This window comes from Chiloscyllium plagiosum, chromosome 30 (genome assembly GCF_004010195.1).
Source record: "Chiloscyllium plagiosum isolate BGI_BamShark_2017 chromosome 30, ASM401019v2, whole genome shotgun sequence".
NCBI classification, from domain to species: Eukaryota; Metazoa; Chordata; class Chondrichthyes; order Orectolobiformes; family Hemiscylliidae; genus Chiloscyllium; species Chiloscyllium plagiosum.
Genome location: NC_057739.1, coordinates 34293460 through 34317076, shown reverse-complemented (window position 1 = coordinate 34317076; position 23617 = coordinate 34293460). Strand labels below are relative to the sequence as shown.

At 40.6% G+C, this 23617-nt stretch overlaps 1 protein-coding gene across 3 annotated transcripts in view; it reads right to left on the bottom strand.

Moving 5' to 3' along the window:
* The window catches only part of ak8 (adenylate kinase 8), a 178116-nt gene that overhangs the window by 139711 nt on the left and 14788 nt on the right, over positions 1 to 23617 (bottom strand). For 2 of the 3 annotated variants that reach the window (XM_043720309.1, XM_043720310.1), the window contains exons 3-5: positions 19521 to 19570; positions 13653 to 13766; positions 8375 to 8443 (exon numbers count right to left, since the gene is read on the bottom strand). In XM_043720309.1, the coding sequence (XP_043576244.1) occupies positions 8375 to 8443; positions 13653 to 13766; positions 19521 to 19570 (233 nt within the window). Of the gene's footprint in view, positions 1 to 8374; positions 8444 to 13652; positions 13767 to 19520; positions 19571 to 23617 lie in introns of those variants that run through there. The other variant, XM_043720311.1, reaches the window with a different exon arrangement.

Below are 23617 nucleotides of genomic sequence, written 5' to 3'. Positions count from 1 at the left end.
AAAATTATTCAATTTGATGATAACCGCCTCTATATAATATTGCCACCCAACTAGCGAAGGCCGCCCCCCTCCAAGACCAAAGCAGTCTAGAACACCAAAGAGATATGGTCACTCCACCCAAATGCCTTTTCTGCATCCGAGGTGACCACCAAACCTGGAATCAATCTCTGCTGACATACTTGCACTATATTCAATATCCTCCTGATAATTTTGGAAGAGCTGTGGCCCTAGGACACAAACCATCTGGTCTTCTTTGATAATAGTGGGCAGCACCTTTTCCAACCTCAGAGCCAGCAGCTTGGATAAAATTTTGAAGTCTACGTTCAACAACGAGATAGGTCTGTACAACACACAGTCCTCAGGGTCCTTCCCTTTCTTTCAAATAAGGGAGATATTGGCATCCATTAGGGAGGGCGGAAGGCAGTCCTGGCTATACAAATGACTATACATCTCCAGAAACCGTTCAGCTTACATGTGTGCCCTTGTAAAACTCACTAGGGTACCCATCTGGACCGGGTGCCTTGCCACCTTGGAACTGCCTTATCGCCCCTTGCACCTCTTGTGTCGTCAGAGGTGCATTCAAAAGGGGAGCCTGCTCTGCGTTTATACCGGGAAGGTCCAGGTTTACAAAAAAGAATTCCATTCTTACTACTCGATCCTCACAGCCTTCTGACCCGTATAACTCTGCATAGAATTCCCAAACTCTGGCATTAATCTTTTTCAGCTCGCTGGTCATGTCACCAGTTCTCTCCCTAAAAGCCAGGTATCTACCTGGCTGTTCTTCATATTCAAACAGCCTTTGCTTTGCAAAGGAGACCCCTCTCTTTGCCGCTTGTGTGAGCACTGAGTCCAGAGCAGCCCGAAGATCCAAGACCCGCTGTAACTTTAATACTGATAGTCTGTTATAATATGCTGACTTGGCTGATTTCAGCCAGGCCTCAAGCATCCGCTGCTGTTCCTCTACCTCTTTCTAGTTGTTGAATATGAAATAATCAAACACCTTAAATATGCCTTGGTGGTCTCCCACAGCACCGATGAATTACTGGCTGTACTCCCATTAATGTTCCAGAAAGCCATGAACTCCCTTGAAATGTACTGGACAAAGTTGCCATCCCTCAACAGAAACAGATCCATGCGCCAATGTCATGTGTCTGTTCCACTACCCTTGGTCTTAACATCCAAGTACACTGCCGCATGGTCCGAAATAGTTATGTTTCCAATCCTGCAGGCCAACACCAAGTCCAAACAAACCGATAGATAAAGAACATAGCAATTCTTGTGTGGCATTCATGTGGATTGGAGTAAAATGTAAGATCCCTCCAATTAGAGTGAAGATACCTCTCAAAATACTAGCCCCAACTCCTTACACAGTCCACTTGCTTCCTGGACAGCAGAAGTGTACCCTACAGACACTTTGGCATCCTGTCTACCCCAGGGTCCATGAGATGATTAAAGTCTCCTCCTACAATCATGCAGCGCACCCCAAGCGTTATTAATTTAGAGACTGCGCCAATTAAAAATTTGAGAGGATGCGCTGGGGAACAGTAAATATTCAGGATGCCATACTCTTCTTCTTGCACCAGAGCCTTGAGAATGATGACCCGTCCATGCTCATCTTTGATTTGATTTGATCCATCACCTGAAATGGGAGTTCCTTCATACTAGTATGGCCACTCCTCTGCTTTTGGAATTGAAGGAGGAGTAGAATACCATATTGTATTCCCCCGCTGTAACTTCTGATGTTCCCTATCAGTTAAATGTGTTTCTTGCAGCGCAGCAATGTCAACCCTTTCCTTCTTAAGGTTTGAGAGCACCTTTTTCCTTTTAATGGGGGAATGGCTTCCCTTTGTGGTCCAGGTGCACCATCTGAATAGATTGCTAGCCATGATCACACATTATAGCCTGCAGTCCCCGGAGAGGAAGAGGCCCATTCAATGTTCAGTGAGTGGAAAAAACACAGACTTTACAAAATCTAAAAACTATTTCTACAAATAGTACTAAAACTAAACAACTAACCAGTACTCCTAACTTAAACAAATAAACACTCAAACGACAAACCTCCCCCTTCGCCCATAGGTGACATTTACTCCCAACCTTCCAGCCACCCTGGCACTTTCCAGTTAAGGCTGCGCCACAAACCCAGGCAATTGGAAAAAAATTATGTTACTTAGACTCGTGAAAGTTAACAATGGAAGCCCCCCCAACCCCCAACATATCTCAACCCCATACATCTGTATAGAAAAGCAGTAACCACCCCTTACCCAGAAAAAAAAGCACAGTAAAACAACAGATAATTACCAAATGGATACAATATTAAGCAAACCAAATTTAGAACAAAGAAAGAGAAGATAAAAAAATTATGCCATTGTCTGCAAACATCTTTTTCTCTTTTCCCCTCAGCCCAAGGCAATTATTTCTGAGAGTTCACAAATTCTTTTGCTTTTTCCGGCGAGTCAAAGTTATGGACAGATCCCCCATAATTAAAATGCAGTATTACTGGGTACCTCAGAGAATATTGAATATTCAAGTCTCTTCATTTTTTTTCTTCACATCATGAAAAGACTTTCTCTTGTTAATTATGGCCCCAGAAAAGTCCTCAAAAGACATTATTTTCAAACCCTTATATACCAAGGCCTACGAATCTCTTCCCAGTTTTCTGGCTGTTTCTATTATTAACTGCTTCTTTTTATAGTGCTAGAGTCGCGCTAGGACCGAACAGGGGCGGTGACCCGAGCCGGACCTGCGCATTGCAATCCGGTGAGCCAGCTCCACATTCACCCGGCCCGACTCAATTTCCTGCCCCAGCAACTCTGGGAGCCACTTCTCAAGGAACTCAGCCAGATTCTCGTCTTCCTTACGCTCCGGAAGACTCACTATACGTAAGTTTTTCTCCAACCTTGATTTTCGAGGTTGTCGACCTGGCCTTCCATGGTTCGGATCCACCCCTCAGCGTTCTCCGTCACAGTCTCCGACGCTGCAGTCCTTTGCTCGACCACTGCCACGTGTCAACCCAATGCCCAAATCTCCTGCTCATGCTTTGTCAGCTTGGCAGTAATCGGTTCCAGCACTGTTTTGAATTTTTCAGAGTTTTGCAAGCTCCGTGAGTAGGTGCTGCTGCTCCACCGAGCTCAGAGGTGCCGCCACAGGAATTGAAGCAGCAGCTGGAGGTGTGCCCAACAGAGTTGGGGAGTGCCCTGCCTGCAGCTCTCCCCTAACTCCTTTTCCTTTATTTGTCTTCATCTCAACTCCAAAACCTCCAAATCCAAATTTAGAAGGTTCTGGGTGTTCTGCCTACTTTATACTGAAATTTTTTTCTCAGGGGTGGCCAATGGCAGGGGGGAGTAGGAGCCCACCTTGCTTGGGGTATGGCACAGAGCCCAACACAGCAGACGTTTTAGAGTGCTGTCCATCTTGAATCTCCCCGCTAAACCATCTTTTGTGAGTGATGTGAATCCTGACTGCTCACATTACGAACAACTTGTTCTGTTTTTGATAATTCCCACACAGGTTCATTGGGAGCAAGACCAAAGGATCCAGCCACAGCAGGGGTTATCATCACTGCTGCTGCAGTGCAACAGAGGTGCAGAGAAATTGAGAAGCAACAGATGCCCCAGCAAGTGAAATACTACAGCAACCTCTAGTAGATGCCAAGCAGTCTCACAAGAAAGTATCAAAACTGAAGGTCCCTTCAGAATTTGCAGTATGTACAGGTGGCACAGCAGCTAAGTAGTGAGGATAACAGAAATAGCTGCAGAGGGATATCGACAAATTAAACAAGTGGGCAAATATTTAACAGGTGCACTTTGGAAGTATGATTAAAGGAACTGAATATTGTTTAAAATGGAGGAAGACAACAGAAAACATACAGCAAAGGTATTTGGGAGTCATCGCCCATGAATTACATAAAGCTAGCATCCAAATTCAGCAGATAATGGGAAATGCAAAAGGAATATTGGACTTTATTTCAAAGGGAATGTATGGATGTTTTACTTTAACTATACAAGGAACTAATTAAACCACAACTAGAATACCGTGAACAGTGTGGGTCCCCTATCTAAGGAAACTTATACTGACATTGGGACAGTTCAAAGAAGGTTCACTAGACTGATGCTAGGTTTAGAGGGACTGTCTTAGGAGGAATATAGGTCGGGGCTGTACTTATTAGAACCTGGAAGAAAGGGGCTCCTGTGGTGCAGTGATTGGCCAGGAGTTCCAGATTCATGTACCACCTGCTCCTGAAGTGTATATTAATGTCTCTGAACAGGTTGCTTAGGAAAATATCTAGAATTTATAAGAATGAGAGGAAATCTCACTGAAACATATAAGATCCTGAGGGGGCTTGACAGGGTAGATGTGGAAAAGTTGTTACTGCTGCCGGGAGAGTCTAGAACCAGAAGATATAAAAGGGGTCACACATTTAAGGTAGAGGTGAGAAGGAATTTCTACTCTCAGACAGTAGTGAATCTGTGAAATTCTTTACAGTACAGGGCTTTTGACGCTGGGTCATTAAGCATATTCAAGACTGAGAGAGACAGATTTTTAATCATTAAGATTATCAAGCGTCACTGGGAAAACTTGGGAATGTGGATTTTAGAATTATCAGATCAGACATAATTTAATAGAATGACAGAACAGACTCAATGGACTGATGGCCAATTTCTGTTCCTACTCCTTATGGTATCGTTATGGTCTTATGGTCAACTGTACTCAATTCTTCCAGATGAGTAAGGTGTTGTGTCACTGCAGACTGAGGATATCCTGTCACAGAACTATGTAAACTGTTGCAGGAGTTTATGAAGGAGTGGGTGACCATCGATCCCTGTAGCTGTTAAGGTGACTGTTGAACTTGCATGTAACTGGCTGTGTCCAAGGAGCCACTGGGGACATGTGGCATTTCTCAATCCTTGACCTACAAATGTACTCAGGCTGTGACCAATGCAACTTGTGCCAGATCATACTATTTTATCTCATTTTCCCATGACTAGGTTAATGTTGCAGCCTGTACAGTACACTTTGTCAACAATAAGGTGCATAGCTAATGAGATGAGTTTTGGGGAATAGTTTCAGAGAAATTTTACGAGGGCTTACTGAGAAAACCCCTCCATGAAATTTGCCAACATTAACACTCTATTAATTTCTGGTAAAACTCAGCCCATTATGTTTCTCTGTTTCTGTCTAATTCCATGTAACACTTCCTTCTACAGAAGGGAGCTTTTATCAATAGAGACCATTTCCAGTTCAGAATGTGCAGGAACATACCACATTCTACATTGTTTCCTAGATGCTGGTTGGGTAAATGTTTACAGTGGCTATTTTATGATTATTATGTAGATAAATGGAATGCAGTAATAATATAATCTAATAGCCATTGCATAGCACAGAATCTGAGTATTGCTAAAAAGATATTCTGTCAAAGTTTCTCATCTTGCATTCATCTAGACAATTTGAAAGAAATATTGGGAAATAACAAAATTTTATACTGTACAAGAATAACTTGTTGGTTGATTAGCAAATGGACTCACCAGTTAGGTGATAACTGACAGTTTACTTCCAAGCTTTATTTAAATCTCAACCAGACAGGTTAAACTTAATTGGTCGTTGCATTGCCCTGAGAAATGAACCAGTGAGTGGCTGTCACCAGCTTTATTACTTATGAAACAGGCACAATGTGTACACATTCTTTCTGTCTTCAATGAACAGTGGATTAATAGCTTATGGCATGCACAAAGATGTAAAACTACAAACCTGACCAATAATCTTAAAATTATTTATCAGCATAACTTTTAGTACACACAGTACTATTTAGCAAGTTGGGTATGGTAAGTACCTTGCTTGTTGAAACAACTGAAGGAATATGCTGTTTGAATCAATCTGCCAGTGACTGTAATTTACAGTCTACAACACTGTCACTGAAATTCATATAACATATAATCACTTGTTTTACAGGCTTGCTGACCACACCTTTATAATGGCAAAGATTATTACTGTTTCAACTGAATACAAGCAATATGAAAGAGCTAGTTTCACCTGTTAATCAAAGCTTTGAGATACTGTTCACTGGAGATGGACTGGAGTTTTTTCAGGCAAAATGTGACTGCCTTAGAGTTTGCACAATATACAGCGAGAAATGATGTGATTAGAGTAGTCATTATTCAATAGGATGGCTTGGATGTGCACTTTTTCATAATCCAAGTCTGCATGGTGAACAAATAGCCACCACCCTATTTATGAAGTTGCCAATAAGACCAAGCTTATACCATGTGGTACTATAGGAATCCCAAGGTGCATATCAACCATTGAAAGTAGACTTGCAGTAGGCAGTTGTACAGAACTGCAAGGCTGCTTTCTCAACTGGGATGATCATTGAAATGGCGCACAGTTGATTGCTCCATTTCAAAGGTGAATTTAATGGCAGGGTGAAGTCCATTCAGACATGTAAGGAAATTCTTGTATGCTGCTATGGATACAATTATCACCTACACATCAGAAAAATGCAAGTGGTAGGAGGTTATGTGTTATTATAGGAATATAGGAACAGAAGTAGGCTATTCAGCCCCTCAAGCCTGTTCCACCATTCAATGAGATCATGGCTATCTTGGGCCTAACTCTATACATCTGTCATTGGCCTGTATCACTTTGTATCTTTACTTAACAAAAGATTGTCTATCTCAGATTTAAAATCAATAACTGATCCAGCATTCCACTAGTGTTTGTGGAAGAAAGTTCCTAACAGCAACCACATTTTGTGCGCTAAAGCATTTCCTAACATCTCTCCTGAATGTTCTGGCCCTAATTCTCAGACTATGCCCCTTACTTCCAGAATCCTCAACCTGTGGAAACAATTTCTCTTTATCTTCCTTCCTTTTCGTGTTAATATCTTGAAGATTTCTATCAGATAACCTCATAAGCCTCTAAAGTTCTAGACAATATAGTTCTATTTTTTATAATCACTCCTCAAACTAACCATTAAAGTTGTAAACCTGCATTGTACTTCCTAGAGGCTAATATATCCTACCTAAGATGTGATGCCCAGATCTGCTAACAGGACTCCAAGTGGGATCTAAATAGGGTTTTGTATAACTGCAGTATAAATTCTGCAATGTTGTACTCCAGTCCTCTAGATATTATATCATTCCATCTAGGACATGTTTTTCATGAAACCCAAAAATGTTTGTGACAGCTGGACCAAGCAGGGCATCCCATGGCAACACCAACTATTTGGGCATACACACTGTTGATAAAACTGAACTCAACTGTGTGAGTTGTTGAGTTCTACACATTCAATGAATACTGATTGGCAGGAGAAAGTGAGGTCTGCAGATGCTGGAGATCAAAGTTGAAACTTCATTGCTGGAACAGCACAGCAGGTCAGGAATTCCTGAAGAAGGGCCTGTGCCCGAAACGTCGAATCTCCTGTTCCCTGGATGCTGCCTGACCTGCTGTGCTGTTCCAGCAATAAAGTTTCAATACTGATTGGCAGGTCTACATTGCCATGATAAAATGCTGCAGTGCAAATATCTATGGCTTCCTTGAGCGATACATTGGTGAACAGGCTAGAAATGTCAAATAATCCATGAACACAACATTGTTATCGATATGCAAATCCTGTACGCTCTTTGCAAACATGCAGGAATCCTTCACCATTTTTGTGGGAAACTTGCTCAGAACTGGTTGTAACAATTCATCCAACTATTCAGCCAGTTCATACTGTGCAGAAAAAAAAATCATAGATGAGATAGGGAACAAAAAGACATCATTTTTATGTGTCTTAGGTACACATAGATACACAGGCACAGTGATATATGAAGAGAAAACCTGTTGTATAAATAATGCTGAAATCCACACATCTTGGTCAACTCAAATACCATTCTGTTTTAGTAAAATAACAAGTCGGAATTAAGAAAATTGTTTTTAAAATAACTGAAAGTTAGCTCTATAATTATTTTCACAACTGTTAAAATGTGTGTGATGGTGCATATTTTATTGAAAATGTCAAACAAATTCTAAAAATTACTCTATGCTAAATAAAAATTTGAAGCAGCTGCCTTACTAACCAACTAGCTGTATGTTTTCATTTGACTATTCTGTCTGGTTTCTGGGTGACATAGCCCATCCCAGCCCTGAATACTGCTCCAGGCAATCAGTTGGATTCTGTGTTTAGTCTTTGATCAACGCTCAACTATCAGATTAGCATATGCACACACTCATCCTGCACTTTATCCTCTTAATAAACTTTCAAACTCCCCCACTGCTGTTCGACAGAGCAATCATCCACTGCCTGAACCAATCCCCCACTCATTCCACTGCTGAATGCCAAGTATGTGTGCATGCTGTGTAATTGCTCTTTGACTATTCCTACAGGAGCGATTCCTACCCGTTTGATGCAGTCCATTTTTGACAGCCGTTCTAGGATCAGCTTTGCCCATAGTGTATTGGGAATTTCCTGCAAAGCAAAAGAGAATTGCAAAGAGATGAGAGGGTGAATATTCAGAGCGAAGTTCAAAAGGAATTCCAAAGCCCCTACATGATTAGGCTGAAGGAGAAAAGTGAAGAGAATCGGCAGGCACTTTTTTTTGACAGTTACTGGGTCCCATGGGGCTGTTGGCTCGAGACCCATGGTCCAGCGCAGTGGGAGTATGGACGCACTGCCTGCTTGTGGTGGATCATGCTGCTTGCTTCCACAGCCAGTCTCTGCTTCATCCCTTTGAAGTGTCACACTGACAGAGGTTATGAAAGTTACAAACTCATTTTGTGTAGTCCTGCTATATAAGGCAATCTTTTAAAGTTGTTTTAGGCTTTTTAGAAAATCTGGATGAAAAAAAATTAGTAAGTATGTCCAAATTGGTTAAGATTTATGTCTACCATCTGGAGCTAAAGTATGGCAACTTTTACAACACAGAAGATTCACAAAGAACATCCGACAGATGCAATGAACAAACAAACTAACAAATGTAAGGGTCAGTCCTATGATTGGGTTATAAAGTTATATTTCCTGACCTTCATTGTGTTTCCAATTTATACACATTAACATAAAATATGTAAAATCTGACTGATAAACATTGTAACAGAAATCATTTTAATTATGATCTATACTGATGAAGCGCAGTTTGATTCCTGGATCATTACCCTGAATGCCCCTCCCCACACCACCTCGACAATGTTATTTGTTCTAAACTGAAATGACCTTTCCATGAATTTAAATATTTCAATGAAATTACTTGATCATAGAAAAGACAAAATAACGTTGCTGCTTGAGTAGAACTTGTGTCCAACTAGTTACATTGTTTTTTCTAATTTAAATGTGAAGCAATTTTAATTCCTAACTTTAAATGTGTTAATATTGTAATGCAGATCCTTTATGACGAGAACAAAGAGAAAGTGCTAATGTATTCATTCATTTAAAAGAGTTTAAGAGAATTTTATCTTTAGAATGTTAGGGCAGATTTAGGGTCTTGACAATATTGACTATGGTGAGAAATCTGGGAGAATCTGGGAGAAGTTTAGCATTGCTATCTCAATGTCGCAAGCAACTAGCTTCACATTTAAACAGAGTTCTGACCATTCAGATGACATTCTTTTTAGGAAGTAACGAGATGCCTATTGAGGGGAATTATTGTTTGATGTCAGTCTAATTAATTGTTCTTCTCACTTCATTAATATGCAGTTTCCTATCCTACCACTCAATGTACGGAAACTAAATGCACAGAATTTTCAAGTTGGAAATCTGTATGGTATCTGGTGGCTGCAGCTCACTTCATGCTCCTAGGAACCTCTATTCTGGGCAGCCAGTAGCAGCACTTCAGGGCACACTACATGGGCAGCAACCACATGGACCCAACATCCATGGACCTTGGCACTTAACACTTGCTAGCCTTTCGCATCATGATAGCACATTTCCAATCCACATTTCTGCACTTAAAGTTGCACTGTAGGATGCACTGGGAACTATCGTTGCAATGCTCGTGCAAGGACACTTTGAGCACTTCTAATTGTGAGCTGACCTGGATGCTAATGGCATTTTGCCTGTGACCCCTCAAGAAGAGCTATCAGACTCACAATATAGCTAATTCTGATTACCTGCAGGAGATGGGGCACAGATCTCATGTGGATAACATAAAACTGCCAAAGAATGGAAATTCCCTATCCATCCTGACAGACCTAGAAGTTCTGCATGATCCATCAGGAGCTGACAACAGGGTGAAAAAAGGAATCACATCTGAGGCTGGCCTCATGAGTACATGGAACCATGAATAGTGAATCCACATATAATGAAGATCAAGTATACTTGTGTACTGCCTTGCTATTTAGCGCAGACACAAAGCCAGGAAGTTGGCATGTTTGTCAGCAGTCCTCAGTTAAGTCAGAGGAGATCAATTAAGTCAGTGCATCCTGGCACAGTAAGTGAAAAGTAGTCTCTGATCACAGTCTTGGGACTTGGACACAATCAGTCAATTTGAGGTGGTCAGATTCAGGATCCTTACATGGTAAGAGGTGAGGAACCGAATGTCAGGCAGCCTAAATGGCTTGGATCTCTCTACTCTATCTTGAAATGAGAGAATGAGAGATGATTGTGGGTGGCACAACTATTAGTGCTGCTGCAGATGGGGTAATAATGGTGTGCTATCCCAAACATGTGAATAGGCAGCACAGAGTTAGAGAGAGGCTTGAGTTGATTGAGAGAGTGAGGAAAGATGTTGCATTCAATAGTAAGTGTGGTAGAATATAAACCTTGGTGGGAGGTGTGTATAGTCATAGAAATAAAGTGAATGTGAGGCAACAGAGTGAAGATGGTGGCACTTATCTTGATGGAGCAAAGAAGGTCACTTACCTCTTTCCCATATTTTGGGTATTTCTCCAGATAACTGAGACAGAATGGTAATGGGATGACAACATTGGACCAGGCTCACAGGATCAGGTGTCATGGCTTCACCTGCTGCTCACACAGAAAGAGGAGAATCCTCCTCTATATAATCCTGTCCACAAACTGTGCAGGGCAGTTCAGACTGACATTGTTTGCCCTGCTGCATAACAGCCTTCTAAAATGGTACCAGTATGAGGGTACTGATCCATTGCACATATCACAGTAGTGGCAAATTCTGGGTAAAGTAAGTGGTAAACTCAGGCTAGCAACAGACAAGAACGCCACCACAGTGATGGAATAGTTAGTTAATGAGACGAGTTTGGGATACTAACATGAGAAAATTCATTAGGTCTCAGAGAGCGATAACCTCCATGAAACTTGACAGAGTCAACAGAAACAAAAAAGTGGAATTCAGCCCTTAGGAACAGAAAAGATCAAATTATATTGGTCCCACTGAAAATAGATCATTTGTCTTTCATAGATCAAGATTGATGGTATTTTTAGTGCATTCAGTGACACTAACCATTGCAGCCTGTCAACTTACAGAAATGTGTAGAAAAACCAAAAGCATATAAAAAACAAAATCTTCTCAAAACTCGCTAAAGTCACTGACAGTCTAAACATGTCTAGGAAGAATACAAGGCTCATTTCCTGCAGAATCTGCTGTTCACCTACAATCTTCCCAAACTTATTCACACAATTCGTTCAAAAGGGTTTAATTAAATGCCATGGCCATACAGAACAATAAAATGGTTGTACATGTATGTCTGGAAAGATATGCATAAAAAGGGCAACTCTGCAGATCACTTTCACAATACCATATTGTGAATATTATGTTTTAATTTTTGAATAAATTATTAATGTAATATATATCTCAAATTATAAAATAGTTAAATTTAAATCTGAAGTGTTAGTTAGCCATAGGAATGTCCATCAAGATAATGCATGAATGCACCCAGAAACAGTATAATTATCTGCCCAGTATATTAACATGTTAATATTTTTGTTTATGTCTTTGTGAAGCATTTTCCCTTAAGACATTTTCTTTGTAATGTAATGCAAGTTCTTGTTGAAGTAATCAACTTTGAAGGACTTGTAAATTAGCTCTTCCTCTTTTAAATCATTATTTCTGAAAAGATTCTTTCTCTACATCAAACCTGATTTAACTCCTGTACTGAACGGTCCCTTTCCTCTCCATAGTCAAAATTAATGTTCGAAAAGTATTGGACATCCAAAACTTTAAAGCCCAGGAAAGGGTATCATTAAGCCTGACTCACAATTACATTTTTTCAAGTCAAGAGTAGTGTACTAAGAATATAATTAATGCCCCTGTTGCTCTTTAAGGAGCTGCATTATAATCATTTTTCCAGAGCTATTATCTCCCTTGAGCAGAGTTTTATTCCTTTAATTAGCATTGAGTAACCCCACTCATTTTTATCCACTTCCACACGAGAGTAATTCTTAAAATAAATTTAAATGGGCAATATTTATTTAAAAAATGAAATAAGACTAAACTCCCTCAATTGAAACAGGATTGGGTATAATGTATGTTAAAAACAGCAATGTCAATATCACAATATAGCCACAAACTACAGGAGGAGCACTCCGTTTAGCCAAGAGAATAATCTAAGTGACTGCTTCCATATCTCTGCAAACATTACGTGTTGCCAAATGCAAGTTGACTCATAACCCATGAACTGGTCAGAGTGTTACAATTGTAATCAGCATTCCTGCGGAAAGCAAGGAGAAGCTGAAGGATACAAGACAGAATTTGCAACTAACACCTAACAAGAACAAATGCATCTGTGGCCCATCAAGTCAGGATTCTTGTTCACTTGTGACAATCCTGAAGGTCAAACAGCTCACATTCTTTCTGACTATGTATTAAAAGCAGCCACAGATGGTATGTCAGAAATTACGAGTGCTAATAAAACCATGCGTCTCGTTATCACCTTCAAGAAAAATTGAGCAAAAACATCGAAGAGAATATATTTCCCATTAGTCATTTAAATTTGAAAATCCACTTTACTTTAAATTATTCCAGCATGTGCAAGAAAACATATAATCAGCTTCTCTGTTGCAGTCACCAATTTCTAACATCTACTATTTGAAAACATGAGCCAGCCTTCATTGCTCAGATATTTGAGTATAGGAGTTGGGGGACGTTATGTTGAGGTTGTACAGGTGAGACCTCTTCTGAAGTACTGTGTCTAGGTTTGATCGCCCTGTTATAGGAAGGATGTTATTAAGCTGGAGAGGGTTTCATAAGAGATTTACCAGGACGTTGCCAGGAATGAATGGTTTGAGTTATAAGGAGAGGCTGGATAGGCTGGAACATTTTTTACTAGAGCGTAGGAGGTTGAGAGGTGACCTTATAGAAGTTTATAAAATCATGAGGGGTACAGTTAAGGTGAATGGCATATTGTTTACCCTACAGTTGGGGATTTCAAGTCTGGGAGCATGTTTTTAAGCTGAGAGGAGAAAGATTTAAATAAAACACGAAGGGCAATTTTTTTTACAGAGTAGTTCATGTATGGCATGAACATCCAGAGGAAGTGGTGGATGTGGGTACAGTTACAACATTTAAATGACATTTGGATAATGTACATGAAGAAGAAATGCTTGGAGGGATATGGGCCAAGTGCAGGCAGGTGGGACTAATTTTAGTTTGAGATTATGGTCAGCATGGACTAGTTGGACCAAAGGGCTATGCTGTATGACTCTATATACATACTTAAAATGACTACAAGCAATTTATCACAAAACAACATCTTAAGTAGTGTTACTGTACCTTATTTCTGTTGTTTAATCTGTGAATTATGTTAGCGACTTCAGATTTTCCATTTGCTAACATGTTGTCCAAAGTAAGAACATTTGTATTGATCTTGTCACATAGCAATTTGGCCTAAAGAAAGGAAAATGCAAAGTCTTATACACTGGGAATATTACCAGAGATTTTTCAGGCTTTTGGAATAACCGTATATACTTGCGTATAGGTCAAATTTTGAAGATAGGTTTTTTTAAGCTGAAATTTAAAAAGAGCTCGACTAATACACGAGTATTGTTTTCGAAGAGATGAAATTCATGCTTCGTTTGAGTCAAAAATGGACAAACAAGAGCCAGATCACTACATAAAATAATAAACAACAGAAGGAAAAAGAATTATGGCCATTGTTGTGGTAAGCCACCTGGTAACTGAAACCACGGAAACCAACTCTGCAGGTACAGCGGTCACCCTGTACTGTCGTACCGTTACAGTAATTCTGAAAACCTGGAGCACAGCGTGACAGCTGACAGACTGGAAGACCCAGAACGGAACGGTTTGGCCAACAGACAAGCAAACTGAGCGAAGTACAACGGGTAGGCACACTGACTCATAAATGTTGATTTGTGATTGTGAAGAACTATGGTCAACTAATACATGAGAATATATGGAAAATACAAGATTTTTTGGGCCCAAAAATATGGGGCCAACTTATATATGAGATCGACCTATACATGAGTATATATGGTACGATACTACAGAGATACTCTAAAATAGGAGTAATGTTTCTGACAATCAACAATGGATTTATGGTCATCATTAGGCTCTTAATTCTAGATTTTTATTGAATTTAAATTCCACCATCTACCAAAGCAGGATCCGGACCCTATTCTAAAATAGGAGTAATACAAAACACCAGTTATATAGGAAATGTCCAAACTTTGTTTAAATAAACATCACCCTTGGATGTAAAATAAAAACAAAATTCTAGCTCTATTTTTCTTGGCCTTTAAACCCTGTACTGAGGCAAAAAGAAAACTGTTATATAAACCTATTACCATTAGGGAGGCAATGGCCTAGTGGTATTATCAGTAAGTTATTAATTCAGAAACTCAGCTAATGTCCTAGGGGCCATAGTTTGAATACAGCAGATGGTGGAATTTGAATTCAATATAAAATAAAGGTCTGGACATAAGAAGCTACTGATGACCATGAAACCATTGTCAGAAAAACCCAACTGGCCTACTAATGCGCTTCAGGGAAAGAAATCTGCCATCCTTACCTGGTCTGGCCTACATGTGACTCTGAAGACATAGTACTATGGTTGACTCTGAAATGGCCTAGCAAGCTACCCAGTTTTTTTATTCATTTGCAGGATAACAGCATCGCTGGCTAGGCCAGCATTTATTGCCCATCCTTAATTGCCCGTAGGCTAGTTAAGAGTCAAGCACATTGCAATGGGTCTGAGGTCACATGTAGGCTAGAGAAGGATGGCAGTTTCCTTCCTTAAAGGGCATTGGTGAACCAGATGGGTTTTTCTGACAATCAACAATGGATTTATGGTCATCATTAGACTCTTAATTCCAGATTTTTATTTGATTTAAATTCCACCATCTGCCATAGCAGGATTCAAACTCGGTTCCCCAGAATTTTACCTGGGTCTCTGGATTAACAGTCCAACAATAATACCACTAGGGCCACCTCGTCCCCACATGTATCAATTGCTGAGAAGTCCCAACAAAGAAATTATACTGGATGGACCACCTGATATCCACCTCGACAACAGCAACCTCATGGACCGGCATAGAACCCACTCAATCAGTGCCACTGAGCCAGGGGATCAACCTTGGTTCAATGGAGGGTGCAGCATTGGTCATACCTAAAAAGGAGGTGTCAATCTGGTGAACCTACCAAACTGGACTACTTGTATGCCAAACAGCATAAGGAAGTGACAGGCAGAGTTAAGCGACCCCAAAACAATGGATCTAAGCTCTGCAATCCTGCCACATTCAGTCACAAATGGTACTGGATAAGTAATCAACTCACTAGTGGAGGAGGCTCCACAAATACTTCCTTCCTCAATGATGAAAGAGTCCAACATACGGTTCAAAAGATAAGGCTGAAGCGTTCGCAGCAATCCATCTTGGCCTCCTCCAGTGGTCCCCAGCATTACAAATAACAGTCTTCAGTCAATTTGAATCATTCCATGTGATATCAAGAAACAGTTGGAAGCATTGGATACCACAAAGGCTGTGGGCCCTGATAACATTCCGGCAATTGTACTAAAGACTTGTACTCTAGAACTTGCTACTCCTCTGGCCAAGCACTCTTAATACAGTTAAACACTGGCATCTACCTGACAATATAGAAAAATTGCCCAAGTGTGTCCTGTACACAAAATGCAGAACAAATCCAACCTGGCTAATTACTGCCCCATCATCTACTAACGATCATCAGTAAAGATAATAGTTAATCAATGAACCAGCTATTAGAAATGTATTTTTCATTGTTTCTGAAAAGGTGAACAATCATAATTTTAAAAATGTATTAGATTCTGCTTAATTTTCTTTATTCCAGCAAAAATGCTACCCATTTTTACTTTTCTCTTCCCTTCCAAGCTGTAAAAGAAAACCTGTTAAAAAATTGTCTTTCAGTGTTCTTTTCCCCACAAAATTAACTACTTTACATTTTTCTCTTCTGAACCGAATCTACCATATACCTATCCATTAACAAGCCTGTCACTGAATCACCATGCAAGTCATACTCTAGATTTGTTCAAATTTACAACTTATTACTGAAGTCTCCACATACCAAATGGAATAATGTGTGTGTAAGACTGACCAAGTTCTAATGAGGGTGTGGAGATAAGGCAGCTAAGATGTAGATTAGCAACAGCAGCAATATCTAGCTAACTGGAGAGCCTAAAGAAGTTTTAAAATGTGCTGATTGGGAAATTTGGCACTAGTAAGTGGAGCAGCTTTCGGCCCAGTTGAAAGGTGCTCGTGGGTGGGAAGGGAATCGATTTGATGATAGATGTGAGTTGGACAAGATATTCTTTGGTAATTGGGAGAGGAAACTTTAGAGGTGCCTGAAGTCACCGAGAATCTGGAGTTGTTTGGTGCAGAGATAGGACTGCTCAGATGAGATGTGAATTATGAGAAAAAAGAACATAGATTTTAGAAGTAGAAACAATAGTGTTTAATAGACCTTGGCTATTCACTCTATCCATGCCGCTCATGATTTTATAAATCTCTATAAGATCATCCCTCAGCCTCTGACGGTCCAGGTAAAATAGCCCCAACCTGTCTCTATAGCTCAAACCTCCAACCCTGGCAAGATCCTTGTAAATCTTTTCTGAACCCTTTCAAGTTTCACAACCATCCTTTCTATAGCAGGGAGATCAGGACTGCATACAGTGTTCCAAAAGTGGCCTAACCAATGTCCTGTACAGCCACAACATGACATTCCAACTCGCATACTCAATGCACTGACCAATTAAGGCAAGCTTACCAAACGCCTTCTTCACTATTCTGTCTACTTTCAAGGAATTATGAATCTGCACTCCAAGATCTCTTTGTTCAGCAACACTCCCCAGGACTATTAAGTGTATAAGTCTTGCCCTGATGTGCTTTTTTAAATGCAGCACTTCACATTTATCTTCACTGTCCACAATGCCTCCAATTTTGGTGTCATCTGCAAACTTACTAAATAATATTCAGCTCCTCAATTCTTCTGGCAAAGTGCATAACCTCACATTTCCCCCAAATTACATTCTATCTGCCAAGTTTCTGACCACTCATTTAACTTGTCTATAACTTAGAGTCAAAAAGTATGGCACTGGAAAAGCACAGCTCGTCAGGCAGCATCCGAGGTGTGGGAAAGTCAACATTTTGGGCATAAACCCAAAATATAGGGGTAGGAGGGAGGTAGTTGGGAAGGCGATAGGTGGATGCAGGTGGGGGGCGATTGTGATAGGTCGGTGGAGACGATGGCGTGGATAGATGGGAAGGAAGATGGACAGGTGGGATAGGTCAAGAGGACTGTGCCAAGTTAGAAGGTTGGATCTGGGATGAAGTGGGGGAAGGGGAGATTTGGAAACTAGTGAAGTTGTCGTTGATGCCATGTGGTTGAAAGGTCCCAAGGCAGAAGATGAAGCATTCTTCTTCCTGCCAAGTCAAGGAACATTTCAGGGAACATCTCTGGGACACATGCACCCAACAACCCCACCGCCCTGTAGTCGACCACTTTAACTCCCCTCTCACTCCACCAAGGACATGCAAGACTTGGCGGTCCTCCACTGCCAAATCCAAGCTTGGGACCCTTCAACCACACGGAATCAACATCAACTTCACTAGTTTCTAAATCTCTCCTCCCCCACCTCATCCCAGTTCTAACCCTCCAACTCAGCAATGCCCTCTTGACCTGTCCCACCTGTCCATCTTTCTTCCCACCTATCTTGTCTACTGCCCCCACCGACCTATGACAATCACACCCCCACCTAACACCTTCCCAGCTACCTTCCCCCCAGCCTCACCCTCCTATTTTTCTGTCAGCCCCCTTCCCCTCCAGCATTCCTGATGAATGACTTATGCCCAAAACGTCGACTCTCCTGCTCCTCAGATACTGCCTTACCTGCTGTGCTTTTCCAGCGCCACACGTTTTCACTCTGTCTCTCCAGCCTCTGCAGTCTTCACTTTCGCTTTGTCTATAACTTATACCACTGCAGACTCTTTACATAATCCTCACCACTTGCCTTCCTATCCATTTTGTATGATCCACAAACTTGGCTAGAGTAGATTCACTTTCCTCACCAAAGTATACGCATTGTGTTGTAAGTAATTGTAAACCTAGCACTGACTCCTGTGATATATCACTAGTTACATGAAACATACATTAGTTTCCATAAAAATGTTTTCTAGTGATAGTTATTGTATTTCTTTCTTCTCTTTCTTTACCTCTTGAATCTCATGTTAATACATGCTTTGGCTGAGAGATAACTATAACTATGATGATCAGATTGGCTGAGAGATAGAAGAGGTGGGAGGCTATCTGTGTCATTAGAAAAGGGACAGATATGAGAAGAAGAAGAAGAATGAGGTTGGAGATAGCGATCCCAAGGAAAAGGTGGGTAATGATCTACTGTAGTGAACAATGACCAAAATAATTTCTAGGAGCATCAATTAACTAATTAATTGACTGATTATTTGACACCCATTAACTAAAATTACCATTTAAATAATCTTACAATACTGATAAAATGAGAACACCAATGAAAATCTGTTAGACCAATCAAACTCAAGATGTGGCAGCATAGTAGCGTCCCTCCCTCTGGCCTAAAAGGGCCCAGAGTTATGTCCTAACATGCCAGAACAGGAAGATGTAAAAAAAACTGGTCATTTGACTGATCATCATAGTTATTGTGATGGATTTAAAGTTCATTAGAGGTCTCCCCTCGCAAGTTTGAATCCTCTTGTCTGCGCCTATGCCTTCAATCATATTCCCATCAAGTCAATAATCGGCTACAACGAATATAAAATAATCTTGGAGATTTGTGATGCAGTAATAGCATCCCTATCTGAGTTAGAAGGCCTGGGTTCAAGACTTGTTCTGGAGGTGTGTTGTAACTCATCTGAACAGGCTGATTAAACATTTCTATAAAAGCCCGCTTGACAAATTTCATAAGAACGAATGAAGAAAAGCACTTCTATCCCAAATCATTTTCGGTAGTGAAGCTTTAATCTTGGAATACAAATGCTTATATTGACATATTAAGAAATATGGATATTAATTGCTATCATTGCTCCACCTGAAGTTAATTTTTATTTTAAAAATGCATTCACCCTTAATTACAAAATTTTTTTTATAATAAATAATTTAAAGTTAGAATGCACTTACAATAGTATGCTTCCCTGAAGCAGGTGGACCCAGCAGAAAAATCCGGGCAACTATGATATATGTTGAAGAAAATATGTTAGTTGAGATCGATCAATATTTTTAAAAAAGCAAACAGACATCAAATTCAAGCAAAAATAAATTCACTTTCAATGATTGTTTTGTGTAAAATTATTCCAAGCTAGAGTGGATTACAAAGATTTTAACTGTAAACAAGCACTGGCTCCTATTCATTTTTATATATTTTAGTTCGAGTTATGAAAATAATAATATTTATTTTGTGTCATACAAACCACACCATGGTTGGAATTTTCTGGTCCCAGAGGAAGGGGAGAGAATGGCAGGCAGGGGAACCTAATTAGGCAACAGTCAAAAATTCAGAATCTCAATGGTGGGATAAACTCTTGCAATTAAGTTCCTCAACCTTAAAAAGCAGGTCAACCATCTGCAGGTGTCGAGAAATCTATCTGTATACATTTGAATCTAATTAAAAGCACAAGTCATTGGAATTAAGTGCTCAGTCCCAATTAAGTCCTACTCTACGGAGGAATACGTGCCTTCAGATACATGACTGTATCTAAGAGGGATGTACTTGGCAAGCTTTACTCCTTTCTGGACCTCAGGGCAAATATTTGCTGCTTTGTCTTTGTAGCAATAAGGCTTTGAATCAAAGTTAATGAGTGAAGTGTAGCATAATTTCTCCAAGTGATAAGAATGCAGCACATGAGGGGATGCGTTTAACAGAGTAGAACAAAAGTGACATGGGAATGGAGAGACAGTGGGAAAAAGAGTAATGGCTGGGCAAAGGTGGAGTACTGTTCATCCAACAGTAAAAGAGTACACATTGCAGCATGTTTCTGTCCAGTCCTGGGTTGTTATGGTGAATTTGTGCATCCCAGAAAGCTGGTGTCCAGACCATGACTGATGCTGTTGACGTGTTGTACAAGGTAACAGTTGGAAACGGCGTTACATTCTGCCCAATCTAATGATACCACATAGTCAAGTGGAGAATCGAGGAGTCTAGTTTGAAATTCCATTTGGGTCAGATGCATCATCTTAATCTTAGTGGTTATGTGCAATTAGTTTATACAACTTTTAGCTATTGTTATCGTGCAATAATCTACAATATGATGTTACGACAAGTACGTTTTCTTGGTTAAGACTTACTATTACTTCATCCACTACCAGTGTTAACAAAAAAGATCCTTAAGTTCAATATACAAAAGAGGACTGGTGGCAGCACTCTATTCCAACCACAAGTTGCCAGTGATTGGTTCTGCAAATATATGAAATAGTGGTCAGGGTTGGGTCATTGCTTAAATACTCCAAGGTAACAGCAGAAAAATAAATTAAACATTTGACTCAAAACAAGTGAGTTTAGCGAATGCTGTGACACAGGAATCAGGGCTGGAATTTCAAATTATTATATGTATGTATAAATAACTTAGAAGAGGAAAAATAAAAAAAGAACATCTTCTCTAAGTGTGGAGAGATTGCAGAGCTCTGAACTAGAGACATCTGGGTGTCCTCATAGAAAATGCACAAAGGTAGAGCAAATATTTAGTAAAGCTAATAGAATATTATTGTTTATTATAGGGGAATTAAATACAGAGGTAAGGAGGTTATGCTGCACATCGGCGTAAAAGACAAGACTGAAGTGTTTGAAGCCACACTCAGAATTGCCAAAATGGATTGCCTATCTTAACTTTCTCTTGAGGTTCTCAACATCACAGATGTCAGTCTTCCAGTCCATGTCTGGAATACCGTGTACAGCATTGCTCTCCCTATTTAAAGAAGGATGTAAATGCATTGGAAGCAGTTCAATGAAGATATAATTAATGCATATCTAGAATGCAAGTTTGAGCAGATTAGGCTTGTATTTGCTGAACTTTAGAAGAATAAGAAGGAAGTTGATTAAAACATACAGAATCATGAGAGGTTCTGACAGGATGGATGCAGAAAGGATGCTTCCTCTTGTGTGAAAAACTAGAACTAGGATCACTGCTTCAAGATAAGGGGCTATCCATTTAAGACAGAGATAAGGCAAATGCTTTTCTAACAAATGGTCACAAATTTTTTGAACACTCGCCTCACAAGGTGATAGAAACATAATTATTGAATATTCTTAAGACAAAAGATATATTTCTGTAGTGATAGTGATGTCTTTAAAACAACAATCTAAGATAGATGATTTTGGATGCTAATGGGAATTTGTCTGCATTGGGAGACTACAGTTGAAAAGTGTGATGCTGAAAAAGCACAGCTGGTCAGGCAGCACGCGAGAAGCAGGAGAGTCGAAGTTTCAAGCATGATCTCTTCATCAGGAATGAGGAGGTGGCCCAAGGGGGCCGAGAGATAAATGGGGGTGGGCTGCTGGAGGGAAAGTAGCTGGGAATGCAATAGGTAGAGGTGATAGGTTGGAGAGGACAGTGAACGGGTAAGTGGGAAGGAAGATTGATAGGTATGACAGTTAAGCAGAGACCATTCCCTCTGTGACTCCCTTGTTAGGTCCATGCCCCCCACCAACCCACCACCACTCCCGGCACGTTCCCTTGCCACCGCAAGAAGTGCAAAACCTGCGCCCACACCTCCCCCCTCACCTCTGTCCAAGGCCCCAAAGGATTCTTTTTAAGGAGAGTTACCTATACTTCCACACATATCATCTACTGTGTCCATTGATCACGATGTGGTCTCCTCTACACTGGGGAGACAGGATGCCAACTTGCGGAACATTTCAGAGAACATCTCTGGCGGACACACACTAAACAACCCCACCGCCCTGGGTCAAACACTTTAACTCCCCGTTCCATTCTGCCAAGTACATGCAAGCCCTGGGTCTCCTCCACCACCAAACTCTAGCCACCCGACACCTGGAGGTAAAATGCCTCATCTTCCGTCTTGGGACCCTCCAATCACAAGGGATCAATGTCTATTTCACCAGTTTCCTCATTTGCCCTCCCCTCACCTTTTCCCAGATCCAAACTTCCAACTCAGCACCGCCCCCTTAAATTGTCATCCATCTTCCTTCCCACCTATCCCCCTCCACCCTCCTCTCCGACCCATTACCTCTAAGTAACACATTCCCAGCTACTTTCCCTCCAGCCCCATCCCTCCCCCACCCCAATTTATCTCTCAGCCGCCTTGGGACACCCCCTCATTCCTGATGAAGAGCTCATGCTTGAAACGTCAACTTTCCTGCTCCTCGGATACTGCCTTTTCCAGCACCACGCTTTTCAATTCTGCTCTCCAGCATCTGCAGTCTTCACCTACTCCTGGGAGAGTTTACAGGTGAAAAAAGTAAGCAGTAGAGTAAACAGACTTTTAGATAGAAAATTTGGTATTTCTTTTCTTTTTATTAGGGAAATACTCATAACTTGCAAGCTTTTTTTTGTTTAGATTTAGTTTGGGCAGTTCAGCAGGTTTCTTAGCTAAAGTTTGATGTATAAAGCAGTTGCTCCTAAGAAAGGGAGAAGCTAGTTTAGAGCTGAAAATGTGTGGCTGGAAAAGCGCAGCAGGTCAGGCAGCATCCAAGGAACAGGAGAATCGACGTTTCAGGCATAAGCTTAGTTTAAAATTGTTAAAAATACGAGACCTCAGTTGAAGGAGTTAAATTTAAAACTGCAGACAAATTTAACTAAAACCAAGAGAGGTTATTTGAAGCTGAAAAAAATTAAATTCAATTACATGAGGCATTTGATAAGGTTCCCCATGGTAGGCTTATGCGGAAAGTCAGGAGGCATGGGATAGAGGGAAATTTGGCCAATTGGATAGAAAACTGGCTAACCGGTCGAAGTCAGAGAGTGGTGGTAGATGGTAAATATTCAGCCTGGAGCCCAGTTACAAGTGGAGTTCCGCAGGGATCAGTTCTGGGTCCTCTGCTGTTTGTAATTTTTATTAATGACTTGGATGAGGGAGTCGAAGAAGGTGGGTCAGTAAATTTGCAGATGATACGAAGATTGATGGAGGTGTGGATAGTGAGGAGGGCTGTTGTCGGCTGCAGAGGGACTTAGATATGATGCAGAGCGGGGCTGAGGAGTGGCAGATGGAGTTCAACCCTGCCAAGTGTGAGGTTGTCCATTGTGGAAGAACAAATAAGAATG